This window comes from Dasypus novemcinctus, chromosome 15 (genome assembly GCF_030445035.2).
Source record: "Dasypus novemcinctus isolate mDasNov1 chromosome 15, mDasNov1.1.hap2, whole genome shotgun sequence".
NCBI lineage: Eukaryota > Metazoa > Chordata > Mammalia > Cingulata > Dasypodidae > Dasypus > Dasypus novemcinctus.
This window is the reverse complement of record NC_080687.1, coordinates 20524152-20540583: the sequence shown is the minus strand read 5'-3', so window position 1 is coordinate 20540583 and position 16432 is coordinate 20524152. Positions and strand designations below refer to the sequence as shown.

At 36.9% G+C, this 16432-nt stretch overlaps 1 protein-coding gene across 1 annotated transcript in view; it reads left to right on the top strand.

Annotated features, from left to right (window-relative positions):
• The window catches only part of ATP11A (ATPase phospholipid transporting 11A), a 230886-nt gene that overhangs the window by 192435 nt on the left and 22019 nt on the right, over positions 1 to 16432 (top strand). Inside the window, 7 exon segments of the mRNA XM_071208206.1 lie at positions 6301 to 6482; positions 9962 to 10210; positions 11578 to 11752; positions 12848 to 12950; positions 13205 to 13350; positions 13975 to 14034; positions 15101 to 15228. Coding sequence (XP_071064307.1) covers positions 6301 to 6482; positions 9962 to 10210; positions 11578 to 11752; positions 12848 to 12950; positions 13205 to 13350; positions 13975 to 14034; positions 15101 to 15228 — 1043 coding nt within the window.

Sequence of the window (16432 nt, the reverse complement as noted above, 5' to 3'; positions counted from 1 at the left end):
AGTTTATGTTATTTGCTTGAGACTTCCTTGATTATAGATTGTTTAGAAGTTGTTTAGTTTCCAAGTGTTTATAAATTTTTCTGTTATCTTTTCTGTTCTTGATATTTAGCTTTGTTCCATTGTGGTCAGAGAACACACTCTACATGATTTCATTTCTTTAAAAAAATTTAAGGTTGATTTAATGTTAATAAATAATCCACACGCACTTGAACAGGATGAGTATTGTGCTGTTATTGGGTGGAATGTTTTATAAATGTCAGCTGGATCCTGTAGATTGGTGATCTTAAATTCTTCTATATCCTTTTACGATTTTATGTCTAGGTCTATGAATTGTTGAGAAAGGAATATTGACGTCTCCAACAATAATTGTGGACTTGTCTATTTCTCCTTTCAGCTTTATCAGTTTTTCCTTCATGCATTTTGCAGCTCTGTTATTAGTGCATACACGTGGAGGACTGCTATGTCTTCTTGGTATATTGACCCTTTTTTCATTATATAAGGTTTCTTTTTGTCTCTGGTAACTTTTTTCGTCTGAAGTCTACTTTATCTGATATTAACATGGTCATTTCTGTTTTCTTTTGATTAATGTTTGTATGGTAGATCTTTTCCCATCTTTTACTTTCAAATTGCCTTTATCATTCTGTTTAGAAGAGAATTTCTTATAGACAGCATCTAGCTGGGTAATGCTTTTTTATCCACTCTGCCATTTTCTGTCTTTTCAGTGATTTATTTATACCACTTATATTTAATGTAGTTATTGATGTGTTAAGACTTAAATCTGTTACTTACTTTTCTGTTTTTTACTTGTTCCTTTGTTTTTCTCTGTTCCCTTTTTCCTTTCTGTGGGTTACTTGAACATTTTTTAGAATTCCATTTTCATTTTTCTATGTGTTTTTCTATTGAGATTTTGCTTGTTTGTGCTAGGCATTACCTTATATAACCTTAACTTATCACACTCACCTGGTGATATTTACCAGTCTGGCTAAAATTTGAAAACCTCTCTTTGTGTCCCTTTATTTTTCCTCTTTTATAACATAATTGTTTTACACATTTCCCCTGCATACATTGAGAACTATGTCATAGCGTTACAATTTTTGCTGTTACCATCACATAATTAAGAGAGGAAAATCTATTTATTTCTCCGCCCTTCCCCTCTCCCTCCCCCCACCCTGCTGTTTTTGCTGTCTGTACCCATTCTCTGTGTGATCTGTATCTATTTCTCTTTCGGTCTTCTCTTCTTGTTTTTTCTTCTCTAGGATTCACTGAGATTCAATCCTGGGGACTGCTGATGTGGAGAGAGATTCCCAGTTAGCTGCACTACCTCATTTCCTCATTTCTGCTATGCTTCACCTTTACTCTCCCCTTTGTCTCTCTTTTCTTGCGTCATCATTTTGCTACATGACTCACTTACATGGGCACTGGCTTACCATGTAGGCATGCTTTCTCTTCTACTTTTTCACTAGGAGGCCCCAGGGATTGAACCTGGGTTCTTCCGTATGGTAGGTGGAAGCTCTATCACTTGAGCCACATCCACTTCCCCATGATCCCTTCTTTTATCATTTTGTTTGTTTAGAGAACTTCTTTTAACCCTTCTTTTAGTCTACTGTCAACAAATTCCCTTAATTTTCCTCTATCTGAGAATGCCTTAATTTCCATTTTATTCCTGAATGATATTTTATTGGCTATAGAACTCTGGATTCACCGTTCTTTTCTTTCAGTACTTCATTGTGTCCTTCTGGCCCTCATGGATTCTGATGGGAGGTCCTCTCTGTCATTGTAATTATTTTTCCCCAATAGGTAAGATCATGTTTCTCTTTAACTCATTTCAATATGTTTCATCTTTAGTTTTTATAATTTGACTATGATGTGTCTTTATGTAGATTACTTTGGATTTATCCTGTTTGCGGTTTGCTCAGTTTCTTGAATCTATAAGTTAAGTCTTTTGCCAAATTTGGGGCATTTTCAACCATTATTTCTTCTAATACTTCTTTGGCCCACCCACTTTCTCTTTTCATTCTCTGATGACCAAATGTCAGATCTTGTTATTGTCCCACCAGCCCCTGCTCCTTGTTTTTCAGTCATTTTTCTCATTTGCTAAGATTGAGTCATCTATTTACTCAAGAAAATAGAAAGAAAATAGAAAATTCTATTTTCTTTTACTTTACTGATTCTTTATTTCTTCCATTCTGTGGTTGAGCCCATCCGCTGAGATTTTTATTTCAGTTATTCTGTTTTTCAATTCTAAAATTTCATTTTGGTTCTTTTATATCATAATTTCTTTGCTGAGAATTTCTAATTTTTTTCCTCATTTGTTTCAATCATATTCTTGCTTGTTGAAGCATTTTTATTATTCAGTTTTGACATCTGCTAATTGTCCATTCTCATTCAAGTTGAGATTTTCCTGGTTCTTTGTCAGACAAGTAGTTTTAAATTGACACCTGATCATTTCAGGTATTTGTTGAGAGAGTCTGGATCTTATATGTAATTCTTCTGTTTTACTGGCTTCCTCTGGCATTGCACTGGCAGGAGAAGGGAGGTCCCATCAAGTTACTGCCAAATGGGGGTGGAAACCCACTTTACCCACTCGACCTCCATTTATACCCATGTAATTGGTGATTTGGGAGAGGAAATTCCCTATAGCTGCTGGGAAGAAGATGACATTCTAGCTTCCTGCTAGGCCACTGCTCATACCACCCTGACTGAGAGTGGCCAGAGTGCCTGTTACTGCTGGGCAGAGGCGAGTGTCCTGCCACTTCAGTAGACCTCCTCTGACTCCACCCAGCAGGTAGGCAGGTCACCTCGTCATTAACAAGTGGGACTGGAAATCCAGGCTCATATGCCAGGTGGGAACGTCCTGGCCCCTACCTAGCGCCTTCTCTGTAAAAGTTTTTTTGTCAGAGTTTTCTTTTGTTTGTATCCATTGATGTTCCCAGTTGCCAGAGAAAAGAGAAAATCCAGGGAGCGTATCACTGTGTCGTTCCTCACGTCCCAGGGTTTCTAGCTAGTCTTCCTTCACCTTTCAGAGCCTATTTATGTTTGGTTTACATATAATGCCCAGGGTCGTAGGGGGAGGAAAAGAAGCAAAGTATTTCTAATCCATCTTTCCACAAAGGGAAATTCCCCAACTACTTTTACAAACAAATATCTATTTCTAAATGTTTCTGCATATCTTTCATACCAGCTCTAATTTCTGGGACAACTCTTAAGTTATTCTCTTTATAAAACCAGATTCTTGTCATGCAATTTTTCTGTCTTGAAAATGAAGCCATATGTCTTATGTCTTTTATAACCTCTTAGGGAGAGTCATAGTATTCATTCTGTAGTTGTTATCTATACCTCTGATCAAGACCTTGGTCATCTATGTACACCTCTGATCTAATTTCAACCACTTAGTCATTAAGCAAAAGTTGTTGGGTTTTTACTATGTAAAAGGATTCGGTGATGAATCCCTGCCAGCTACCAGGGAACTCATAGCCAGGCAAGCAAACAGAAAATCACAATGCAGTGTACTAAATTAGAAGAGCAAACTGAGGAGGTAGTAAGGGAGGAGCATCTTTTTAAACTTTAATATTGAAGTATTAGGGAGAATGGTTCCTTCTTTGAGACAAATCAGTTAGCCTCTTATTTGCTCCTCTTTAACCAGGAGTGAATACCCATAGGATGGGTAGGAAAAGCTTCACAGTATTATTTCAGATACATACAGAATGGTTTCTTTTATTCCACTACTTCACAGATTCTCCCTTTATCTCTTCTGGCTTTCAAGAGCTCCAGGGACAATAAGAGCTATTAAACTAATGGTGATTGTGTCCTTGAAATAAATTTGGAGGTCTGAGAAATGTGATTGTTCCCTTAAAGTTACAAGGCATTTGAATTCATATAATGAAAATGTTAAAAACCAGCATTTTCCAAGAATTTGGAATTATTATTTCAGAGGATTTTGATTTTCTTCCTATTATCAGTACTGTTGAGGGTTGAAGGAACAAGGGAGAACAGAAAAGGAAATAGCCTCTGTCTTAGTTTGCCACAGGTCTGCTGGTGCCAAGTACCAGAAATGGGTTGGCTTTAATAATGGGAATTTTATTGAGGTTCAAAGCTTACAGTACCAAGGCTGTGAGATGTCCAGTGAAGGCCTCAGCAGAGATGCTTTCTCACCAAAGTCAGCTACTTGTGATCCTGGTTTCCTGCCACATGGCAAAGCAAGGTAGCAGCGATCTCTGTCGAGGTCCCTTCCTTCTCCAGGTTCACCACCTCCCAGAGCCCAGCTGTGGGTGATCCGGCACATAGCTAGTCTCCTCAGCCTTGAGCTGCTCTGTGGGCCCAGCCTCTTAGGGGCTTCCTGCTTCAGCTCTGGCTACTAGCAATCCTCTAATCCTCTCTCACACATGGCAAAGTAAAGATGGCAGTGGGTCTCTTTTTCTATCTATCTATGTGTGTTCTCCATTTATAAAAGACCCAACAAGTGGGCTAAGACCCCAACCTGCATCAAGCCTCACTGGCATGGTCCAATCGAATGCCCTAAAGCTATCTAATTGAAAGTGATCTAATCAAAGTGAGTCTAATGCAGTCAAAGGGTACCACATCCACAGGAATGGATTAGTTTAAGAACATGATCTTTGGGGATTCAAAAAAGAACTTCAAACTATCACAGGGTCCTAAAGCATTAGTTTTTGGGTTTTTTTTAATTGTCTTTTTTTTAAAGATACATAGTAAATCATCAGTTTTAACATTTATCTTGGCATTAATATTTAATAGACATTAAATTTAGTAGTAAAAAGTCAAGGTGGAGGGAAGCAAATGTGGCTCAAGTGATAGAGCTTCTGCCTACCATACGAGAGGACCTGTGTTCAATCCCTGGGAACTCCTGGTGAAAAAGAAGAGAAAGTGTGTCCACGCAGCAAGTCAGTGCCTGCATGAGTGCCCACATGGTGAGCCAGTGCCCCTTGCAAGTGAGTCATGCAGCAAGATGATGACGCATCAAAGGAGAGATGGGGAAGGAAGCGGATTTGGGTCAACTCATAGAGCGTCTGCCTACCACATGGGAGGTCCAGGGTTCAATCCCCAGGGTCCTGACCTTTGTAGTGAGCTGGTCCATGTGCAGTGCTGATGGGCACAAGGAGTGCAGTGCCATGCAGGGGTGTCCCCCACATAGGGGAGCCCCACGCGCAAGGAGTGCACCCCGTAAGGAGAGCCACCCTGTGCGGAAAATATGCATCCTGCCCAGGAGTGGCACTGCACACACAGAGAACTGACGCAGCAAGATGACGCAACAAAAAGAGACGCAGATTCCCAGTGCCGCTGACAAGAATACAAGCGGACACAAAAGATCACACAGCAAATGGTCACAGAGAGCAGACAACTGGGGGGGGAAGGGGAGAGAAATAAAAAATAAATCTTAAAAAAAGAGAGAGAGAGAGACGGGGAGAGTCAAGGTGATGTGCAGCAGAGACCAGGAACTGAGGTGGCACAATTGACGGGGAACCTCTCTCCACATCAGAGGTCTATAGGATCGAATTCCGGTGAATCTTAGAGGAGAGAAAATGAGAAGAGAAGACAACACAGACAGCAAAAACAGCAGGGTGGGAGGAGGGGAAGGGGGATAATATCTTAAAAAAAAAAAAAAGACAAGGTGGAGGTGGTTTGTTTCATCTTGATTGGAATGAACCTTTTATTGAAAGAAAGAAAGAAAAAGAAATTTTTCTCTCTTAAATGCTCTGTTTTAGCCCATTCAGTCTCTGTGAGTCATATATACATAGCCTACTTGGCTGTTGGAATGTGTTTTCTATGTGTGCTTTGCAGAACTATGCATTGCAGTAAAGAATTTTGTTATTCTTGGTTGTCTATCTTGTGGTCCCACTAATTTTGATAAATAACCTAGCAGTTTTCCTTCAGTGAGTACTAAATGAGGTCAAAATATATTACAATCTCCCCACATAGAAGATGTTACTTTAGAAATATCACTTGATATTTACCATAAAAAGGCAAATTTTTATCTTTATAAAGCTTAAATGAGATCTTTATTTGTCAAAATAAAAGAACAAAGTCTGTCTTTTAGCATGATGGCCCTGATTTGTATTCTTTATTCCCATGCTTACTATTTTGAGAATCTTATAATCCATAATGATTATCCATACTTAACATGATATAAATAATTCAGTTGTAAATGACTAATTTAAGGGTTGATTGGTTTATAATTCTTTGGTTAGTCATTCTAATTAGAAATGGGTTATTGAGAAAGCTAATGAAAAATATTATTTCATCAGTGGCATTTTCAATTCATGTTAACTGTATTTTCTTCTGTAGGAAGGACTGAGAACTTTGTGTGTTGCCTATAAACAACTCATCCAAGAAGAATACGAAGGTGTTTGTAAACTGCTGCAGGCCGCTAAATTGGCACTTCAAGATCGAGAGAAAAAATTAGCAGAAGCATATGAGCAAATAGAAAAAGATCTTATTCTGCTTGGTGCTACAGCTGTTGAGGATCGGTAAAGTAGCAGCTTATGCCTTGTCTTCAGGGGGAAAATGATGAAATATGCAACATGGGCTACACAGTGGGAGCTACAGCAGGAAATGTTATCACCTGCTTCGAATGTGTGATATGTTTATTCATTAGGAAGAGACAAGCTTGTTTTATTGCATGCTCCAGACTAATAGCACAGGGGAGATCATAAACTGGATAAGGTTTTTTTTCTGATGAAATACTCATTTTTTAGAAATTTTTCAACAGCATCATTTCCAGTTGCTTTTCTAATCAAAGTACCTTTCAGAGTAATTGTAAAAAGCACTTAAAATATGAGCCACAAGTGTGTTGAGAACTCAGGAAAATGGGAGGGAAGGACAGAAATAGGCACTGACTTTTGGTGCAGGCTCCTCTAGGCAGAGGAAGGTTGGATGACGTGGTTTTCACCACAGAAATCATTAAGGCCTTCACATTAACGTAGTTAGTGTTAAAGGGAAGCAGAGACTTATCTGTCGGTATTCTGAAAAAACATGTCGTTTTTTTTTTTAACTTTTGATGGATAAGATACCTGAAATACATAGCTTCTCAGGAGACGCTAGAACTAGTCAGCATTTTCACATGATGTAATGAATAGTCAAGAGATAGGGTTTAGGGAAGCGGACTTGGCCCAGTGGTTAGGGCGTCTGTCTACACATGGGAAATCTGCGGTTCAAACCCCAGGCCTCCTTGACCCCTGTGCATCTGGCCCATGTGCAGTGCTGATGCGCGCAAGGAGTGCCCTGCCACGCAGGGGTGTCCCCGCGTATGGGAGCCCCACGTGCGAGGAGTGCGCCCCGTAAGGAGAGCTGCCCAGAGTGGAAAAAGTGCAGGCTGCCCAGGAGTGGTGCCGCCAACACAGAGAGCTGACACAACAAGATGACACAACAAAAAGAAACACAGATTCCTATGCCACTGACAACCGAAGCAGAGAACAGTCAACTGGGGTGGGCAGGGGAGAAGGGGAGAGAAATAAATAAATAAATCTTTAAAAAAAAAAAAAAAAAAGGAGATAGGGTCTATATTTTTAGAGAATTTTTCTTTAGAATAGAATCAGTGGGTCCATTCTGTTTCTAAGTTTTTTGCAGTTCTTTTGAAATGTAATTGTTGCCTTTTAGATCTTAGCACACTGTATTTGTCATTATTTAAGACATTTAAAATACTGTACTGAAATATTGCAAAAATGTTTAATAACAACAACCAGGAAAGTTACAAATTACAGATTTTCAAATAAATATCTGCAAAGAAAGAGTTTCTGTCACAATTCTACAACAAGGATTTAAAGTTATTTAAGGGTTTGGCCACTAAGAAATGAATAGTTGGTCAGCTGTTACATGGCATTGTGTTTTGTTATTGTTGTTGGGTTTTGTTTGTTTATACAATTCCGAATTTCCCATTTTAAGGACGTTCATATATACAATTATGATATTACTTTCACAATATTGTACTACTGTAGTTACCATCGTTACCAAAACTTTGTCATCACCCCAAGCAGAAACTTTGTACCTATTAAGCATTAACTCCTCATTCTTCACTCCACCTCTTCTCCTGTGGCCCCTCGTAACCTGTGATCTGCCTTCTGTCTCTGTGAATTTGCTTATTCTAGGTATTTCCTATACTACCATGTTGTTTTGAGAGGAGAATGAAAGGGATAGATTACAATTTATTCTGAAGGAATGGAGAAGAAAAAAAATTTAAAGAATAAAACAGAAACTTCAGGAAATTTACTGAGAATTTATTTCCTGGGAGTGGTCATAACCATAAAGTTTGAAGTCTTTAAAATTCATTGTAGTCCAAAACTTAAATCCTTTTCTCTGAACTTACATTTTTCCAGTGTCTTTAATTAGCATGCACATACTGAGTTCTTAATTTGAGTAGAGTAATAGGCAATGTAGGAATTTTGGGGGTTTTGTTTTGTTTTGTTTTGTTTTGTTTTGTTTTAAGTCACTCCCCTGTGTTCAGTGTGGATTAAGAAAACAAAATATAAATGTAAGGATACTTTTCAAAAGAGAAGCCATAGAAATATAGTAGATTTAATTCCTGAGTGGTTGCTGTGTGCCAGGCAGTGTGCTTCTGCTTAGTAACACACTGAATCCTTTCAGTGACCCCTGTTTGACAGCAAGGGGAGGAATGGTCAGGAAAGAGAGTGTTAAGGGTAAGGATGGTGTTTGCCTGGGGAAAAGTTGGTACTGACACTTAAAGGAAATGATGACAGTGGATTGATGGAGAGGTGGTGGGATGTTACCAATGGAGGGAATGGCACACGCAAAGCAGCCATGCACACAACCAGTCATGAGAGTTGTGTAAGCAGGTTGACTTGGTAGAGCTGGGACCCAGCAAGAACTAAGAGTAAATATCTAGGGGAGAGGGAGGGGATGAAGAGCTTTGAAGTGATGCTATTTGATCCCAAATTATTTCTTTAAAATCTCTAGCCGCATATTTATGAACCTCTGGGCCTCATTTTTCTTTTTTACAAAAATTTAAAAATTAGATACATTTTTTTCTTCTATCTCTAAAATAATGTGATTGTATGATCTTGAGACTGTTACCCTAAGGAGTGTTTTCCAGAATCTAACCCAGATCATTCTAATTGCATTTAAATTCATTCCTTCCATTCAGAACCTGAGAGAAACATAACACATTACTTCACACACCCATTAAAAGTTAAGATTCTAAAATCTAGGAAAAAAGGACAGGCTACCAAAGTGAGGCAATTATGCTTTTGATATCAAATCTTCTGAGGATAATGACACAACTTGACCAGTACCAAGACAGCTGTTTGTTCTTGGGCAAGTTTTTTAACCACCTAAGCTTTGGTTTCTCCATACATAAAATGGGTATAATAATGAAGTACTTACCTCATAAGGTTGTTGTGAAGATAAAATGTTGAATGTAAAATGCTTAATATGGTGTCTGACACGTGATAAGCACGTAATACATGTTAGCAAGTAGAATCATTAGTGGTATAACAGTATTTTTTATATTGTTTAGAAGTGCCTGAACTTGATAAATGGCAAAATTAGAACATTCTATACCAAAAGAAAAGATAATGAAAATTTCTGACCACTTCTTTTCTAGATTCCATCATCTAGCTAGTTAAGAATTTTTTCATTGTAGGTTGTTATGTTCCTTCTTATAATTGCCTAAAATTCTCTCCACCTAGTATGGGTACCAGTTAGAAAGAAAACCATGATGCCTAGGGAATGTAGATTATACAAAATGTATACTTTGTATCCTAAATATTTTATCCATATTTCTCTATCTGATATTGTGAAATGTTTTTTTTTTGGAAGAAGCTCATATATAACTTTTAAAAAAAAATTTCAGGCACTCTATAATAAAATCACGAGCCACCAGGGAGTTCTTTTTAATCTGGGAAGTGCTTAAATATTTTAATAGATGCACATGTTTCTGAAATTCTTTATTTTGATTTGCCTTGGTCAGTACTGTTTTTTAAACTTTCCTTAGACTCCAGGAGAAAGCTGCCGATACTATTGAAGCTCTACAGAAAGCTGGAATCAAAGTTTGGGTCCTCACAGGAGACAAAATGGAGACTGCAGCTGCCACCTGTTATGCCTGCAAACTTTTTAGGAGAAACACACAACTCCTGGAACTAACCACGAAGAAAATTGAAGAGCAGAGTTTACACGATGTTCTCTTTGAGCTGAGCAAGACTGTTCTACGCCACAGTGGCAGTTTAACGAGAGACCTCTCAGGGTAGGCAGCGTCTCATCATCCACCACAAGAGTATTTTCAGAATGACCAAGATGCAAATTACCACTTTCCAGAAGAGAAGATGTGATGTTTAGCTCTGTTTTTCAAAGAGCATATCAAGATTAGTTCCAATTGCATATTTCTATTTCATTGGAGCTTACTTTGTCTGGTCACCTCATTTAGTTACAGAATTGTTCTGAGTTCAGAATAATTGGTTTACTTTTTGAACATTTAAATTCAGATCTGGCTGGATTTATATACATATCAAACTCCTTGTGTAAATTTTTATACGTGATTTGCTTTCCCTATATCTATGTTCCATCTACCTTAATTGTTTGGATCACGTTCAGTCCTCTGTTCTAAGACAGAAGGAGGATTTGAACTTTCTCCCCACAATTGTGAGGTCATAGAACCTCCTTATGCTCAGTAGGCATTTGGTTCTCTCCTTTGGGATTAAGAACAGCAGCGTCTTGGTTAGAGCACTGGGACCAAGCCAAGAGCTGTTTTTCTGTTCAGCAAGTATACCACATCTTCTCTCTTCCTCCCTCTCTCAATATATGGATGTTTTGAATGGGATACTTTTCATCTGCTTCTAAGACAATTAGGGACTCCACTGTAGACTCCTTAGAGTGTCTGCCCCAAGGAGTTAGGGAAATATTAATAATTCATGTTTGCTTATCTATTAAGATAAACAGTATATGCCCAAAAGTTGTTTTTATCTGAGAATATTCAGCAATTTATTCTGACAGGTGTTATAAATGCTGTCCTTGCTGGTGTTAGGTGCATTATCTAAGATTAGATTTCACTTGAATTGGTTTAGATTTTCATTAATACAGGTAAAACAAAAACAGCACTCCGTCTTATATAAATTTTAAATTATTTGTAAGTAGTACAAAGGTATTTTTCTTTACTTGATCTGCAGAATGCCTAATTTTGAAACCTGACGGAGAAATATGGCCATGTTCTTACCAATTTAGGTAATCTGAGAAGAATACCAAGGAGATATTAGCTGGTAAAGAAAACAATTGAGGTTAGCAAATATGGCTAGGAAGTTTGAGAATAAGGACTGACCTCCTTAGAATGCAAGATAAATACTCTCCTTATATTGTTTCAGAGGTATTAGAACTTGCATATGAATCCACAAATAGAAGTGGGTTTTTGCTTTACATACTTGAAATAAGAATATTTAATTAAAACACAGTTTTTAAATATAGCTAAGTCCAGTACTGTAAAGAACTGCATTGATAAAACAAGAAATACTGTTTCCTTAATCCCTTGATCCTGGACATGTAGCATCTGTAGATATCAAAAACATCACAACTCTATAGATTCAGCTATTAATCATCTCTCCAATTTATATAACCTAACAGACTTTCAGCAGATATGCAAGACTATGGTTTAATTATTGATGGAGCTGCATTGTCTTTAATAATGAAACCCCGAGAAGATGGAAGTTCTGGCAACTATAGAGAACTCTTCCTTGATATCTGCCGAAACTGCAGTGCAGTGCTCTGCTGTCGAATGGCACCTTTGCAGAAGGCACAGGTTGACTCTTTATTTCTAATTAATTAATTGTGATTGAGATGTATTTAAATATTGAAACTCATTCATTATTTTTTACAGCCACTGAATTTTTTTAAAGCAATTTTATTGAGAAACATTCCCATTCTATACAATCCGTATAAAATGTACATTCAGTGCAGTGGCTTATTGTATAACCAGAGTTGTGCATTCATCTCCGCCATCAGTTTTAGAGCAAAGCTAGTCACCTTGGCTAATTCTCAGTGAAGACTACATTGTACTTGAGAATTCAAATATGTTCTATTTGACATAATAAAAATATTTTTTATTTCTTAACCTCCTTCTTATGTTTTTGGCAATGTATATTAAACTTAAATAATTACTTTTAGAATGACAGTTAAGGATTTTGTTTGCTCGTTTATTCCATGGTACTTTTTTTTAAGTTTCAAACTGACTCTTTCAAAGTTTTATGCAAATTAATTTGTGCTTTCTCTGATCTTGAAACTAGAATGCAATCAATACATCTTTCTCCATCTTTAGTTTTCTGTGTATCATTACACTTTATACACATGTTCAGCATATATCATTACACTTTATACACATGAATAATAAAAAGAAAGACTATAAAGAAATGAACTAAAGATTGGGCAACTATTCATTGCATTAAATTGCCAGATTTGATTTTGCATTCATAACCATTTGAAAATTAGAATAGCATTAAGAACAGGTTGTTTTAAAAATAGATGCTTAGCATCTTCTATTGAAATGCAATGTTCAATTTTCCCCTATATTTTTAAATATGAGTATAGCAGTGACTTAAAACTACTTCATATGTTTCACGTCCCTATCTTCAGAGTTTGCCTCCCAGCCTCTTTTCAAAAGTTTATCTCATTATAATCATACTTTAGCTACTTTTGAATTATTTTATTTTGCTGTCAATATGGAAAATATTTTATCCTATATAGATAAAAATAGATTGAATGTAGTAAATTAGCTCAGACAAATATTTTTTTTCCTTTTCTAAAAGTATTTTTATGTCTGTTATTTCTGCCTAGTTAATGAATAACCTGAGTAAAAATAATGTAGAGAAGATGAATTCTGCATTTATTTCTCTTCCAGATTGTTAAGTTAATTAAACTTTCAAAAGAGCACCCAATTACTTTAGCAATTGGTGATGGCGCAAATGATGTCAGCATGATCCTGGAAGCACATGTGGGCATAGGTAAGCCACTGTCTTTTCATTCTGATTACCCACACATCTAATCAAGATTGGTCACTTTAGCTAGAAAGAAGGAGATACCGCCAAAGGAAATATCCTAGAATTTATGTGGTACATTTAAGACACCATCTGTAATTGAGTGCATTCTTAACTGGGAAATCTCATAATGGTTTATCTAACCTCATTTTGCTTCTTCCTGTTTTTATTTGCATAACGATGGGCAAGGGTTTATTCAGCACATTTATCCCATTTTATAGGTGTCATTGGAAAGGAAGGTCGTCAGGCTGCAAGAAACAGTGACTATGCAATACCAAAATTTAAGCATTTAAAGAAGATGCTACTTGTTCATGGGCATTTTTATTATATTAGGATATCTGAGCTTGTGCAATACTTCTTTTATAAGGTAGGAAGGATTTCCTTGCTACTATCACTGTTTCGTGACATGTGACATACACGAACGAAGGAGACATTTGTCAGAATGATTTGATGCTATCAGAGGTAATTTTTATCTAAAAATAGAAGTACCTTCCAGAAAGGAAGGTCAATCCTGTTATTATAAGAGGAAATCCCTAACACTTTTCTCACATTAACACAATTCAATGTGGCACCACTATGAAGATATCAGTAGTAAAATATTTGAGAAAGCAGGCATCGTTTTATAATTCCTTTCAGTAATTCTGTTTTCATTCTGGCCCTGCTCCCACTTGTGCAATTTAATTCTTCCCTATTTATCCTGACACATACAGTGCCTTCTCATTTCTCTTTAAGCTAACAGATTTCCCTTTTACACTGTCGTTCCAAGAGTGGCCCAAACATATTCATGTATCCATTTTAGGTGCATTGTTGAAATAAGAGAAGCCCTTTTTAAAGCATATTTCCTGCTGTTCTGTAGAACATAGAACACATATCGATCACCTTCCCCAAATAAAGTGGTATTACATTGGCATCCTCTTATGAATTCTACTGTAAGAATGGATACTTCTTACAGTATGTCTTTGTACTAACAGCATTGTGACTTGTCTTTCAGAATGTCTGCTTCATTTTCCCTCAGTTTTTATACCAGTTCTTCTGTGGATTTTCACAGCAGGTCAGTTTTAATATTCGAAGTTAGTAGCCTGCCTTGAGCCCTTATTTTCCTTGCACCATATCGCTTGCTGCATTAGGAAGAGAACATACTGCCTGAAATATGTAGGCAAACCCTCCATGGGAAGGTGTCAACAAGGCAAAACTGCACTGATCTCCCTGGTTCTCTGAATTACCTGTGTTTTTCTCTCCAGTTAGCAGACAGGAAGTAAAGGAACATGGAGCCAGGGACCATTTGTAACTTAGTTGAGTTATTGCCCAGCACGTCCCGGAGTCTGCTAGCTGCAGATTTTCAAAGGCCGATACAGTTCTTAGATGGAGTCCAATACGTGACTGCGGGAGCCTTTCCTCCCTCCAGAGCCCAGGGTGGTGATACCTTGTTGGGCTTTCTTAACCTATCTGAAAGAAGGTGGTGTCCCAGACTTTACATCTTAGATCCTTTCATTGACCCTTTGGTTGTCATTGGAATTTGATATATTAAAATGTGCTCAGTAAGCTGAGGAGAGTGAGAAAACCACCTCTCAAAATCAGGATTTTCGTACTTGAAGGAAAGAAATGACTGGTGAATAGGAGGCATTCAATAAATGTGTTAAATGTAAAGACAGCGGTGTACTACGGAGAGGCAGTCTTGACCTGGGGGAAAGAATGAAGGGTCTCCTTAGGCAGTCAACTACAAAGGCAGATACCTTCTTTTGTCATTCATTTGCTTGTTCCATCCTGCTTGGATGAGCTATAGGCCAACTGCTTTGATCTGAAGGGACTCGGATTGCATAAAATTGAAGTTTGAAGACAGGGATGAAAATACACACCTCAGTTTGCAGTGGCAGAATAGGGTGGCTCCAGGATGGGCCTTCTGTCAAGTGAAATTTTGAGTCTGACTAGTTTACATAATGAAGCTTCAAAAATGTCCTGGCCATTCTATATCTGTAGAAAGGTGGCTTTTGATGCATTTCAGATGGTTCATGTTTGTGGTTCTCAGTAAATTTTTAAAAATCTGTAAACAAAATATCCAAAATGTTTATAAAATGCAATAGGGTATTTTTAGTTTAATTGTTTTTTCCTTCTTACAGACTTTATATGATACTGCGTATCTTACACTGTACAATATCAGTTTCACTTCCCTCCCAATTCTCTTGTACAGTCTGATGGAACAGCATGTCAGTATAGATATGCTTAAGAGAGACCCCTCACTGTACAGGTATGGTGGCTCACAAACAATTTTCTTTAGAGCAAAGAGAAAAGTAGGTAGCAAAATAACAATTGCTTCAAACAAATGTATGGCTAACATTATTTTAAAACCAATGTATCAGGAAATTCTTTAATCAGGAAGCAATGTAATTTAAATAAATATACTTCAAATTTAGATAGTTGATTTATGTTACATTCAAAATGTACATATTAAGCCAGTTTGCATTTTAACATGCTTTTTGATTGTTATGAAAAAAACTTTGATAAGAGTTTCAATTCCCATTGTGACTCCTGTAAATTCATAGCCTAATTTTATGCTTTAAAAACCCAAATATATTATAGTCAGTGAGGCAAAAAAGAAAAACTAACAGATTTGATCTCAGTGTGATAAGATGTTCATTTTTAATAATGAAAAATGTTTGCCATTTTGGAACTACAGTCCAGGATCTCTGGCAGAGTTGATGTGTTACTGTTTTTTTGGTGTGTTTTTTTGTTGTTGTTAAACTTTTTATTTTTAATTTTTTCATTACTGAATGCTGGACATGTGCATTGTTTTTTGTGTTAATTTCCTTTTTTAAAAAGATTTATTTTATTTGAGAGAGAAAATATGCAAACAAAAATCAATTATGAATATTTATGCATAGTAAAATGCTATAGCTGATAAACATTGTGCTTTTGCTGCCAGGGAGCTTAAACATAATCATTATTGATCATTCACATTTTGCCACAAGCATTACCAAAATTGTTCTCTACACTGTCATATTTTATTTTATTTTTATATGGTTTATGAATCTATTTTTATTATAACTTTGTATTATAAGCTGTCTCAAGTCATTTCTGAAATGAAGTATGATATGAAATGAAGTGCCAAATTGTGCAGAACAATCAGAGGATGTGAAATGTGTGATTTAGGTACAGATTGAGTGGTATAAACTATGAGTAAAACCAAGAGAATAGTGTGGTCTTGAGTCAACACGGAAGGCTTTGTGCAAGTGACAGACATGTTCTGAGCCTAAGCAGTGGAAGGGTAGATAAGGCAGGGAAGTGGATGCATTTCCTGTAGGTTAAAGGTGGTGATTCCCCCAAATAGAAATATTCAGTTTATTCATTAGAGTCCAGGGGTTCATAACAAGGGACCCGTGAGCTTGAATTGAAATTCAAAACAACATCTTTTTTGTGGGGACGTGTTGGTGGGAGTGCAATATATTTATTAA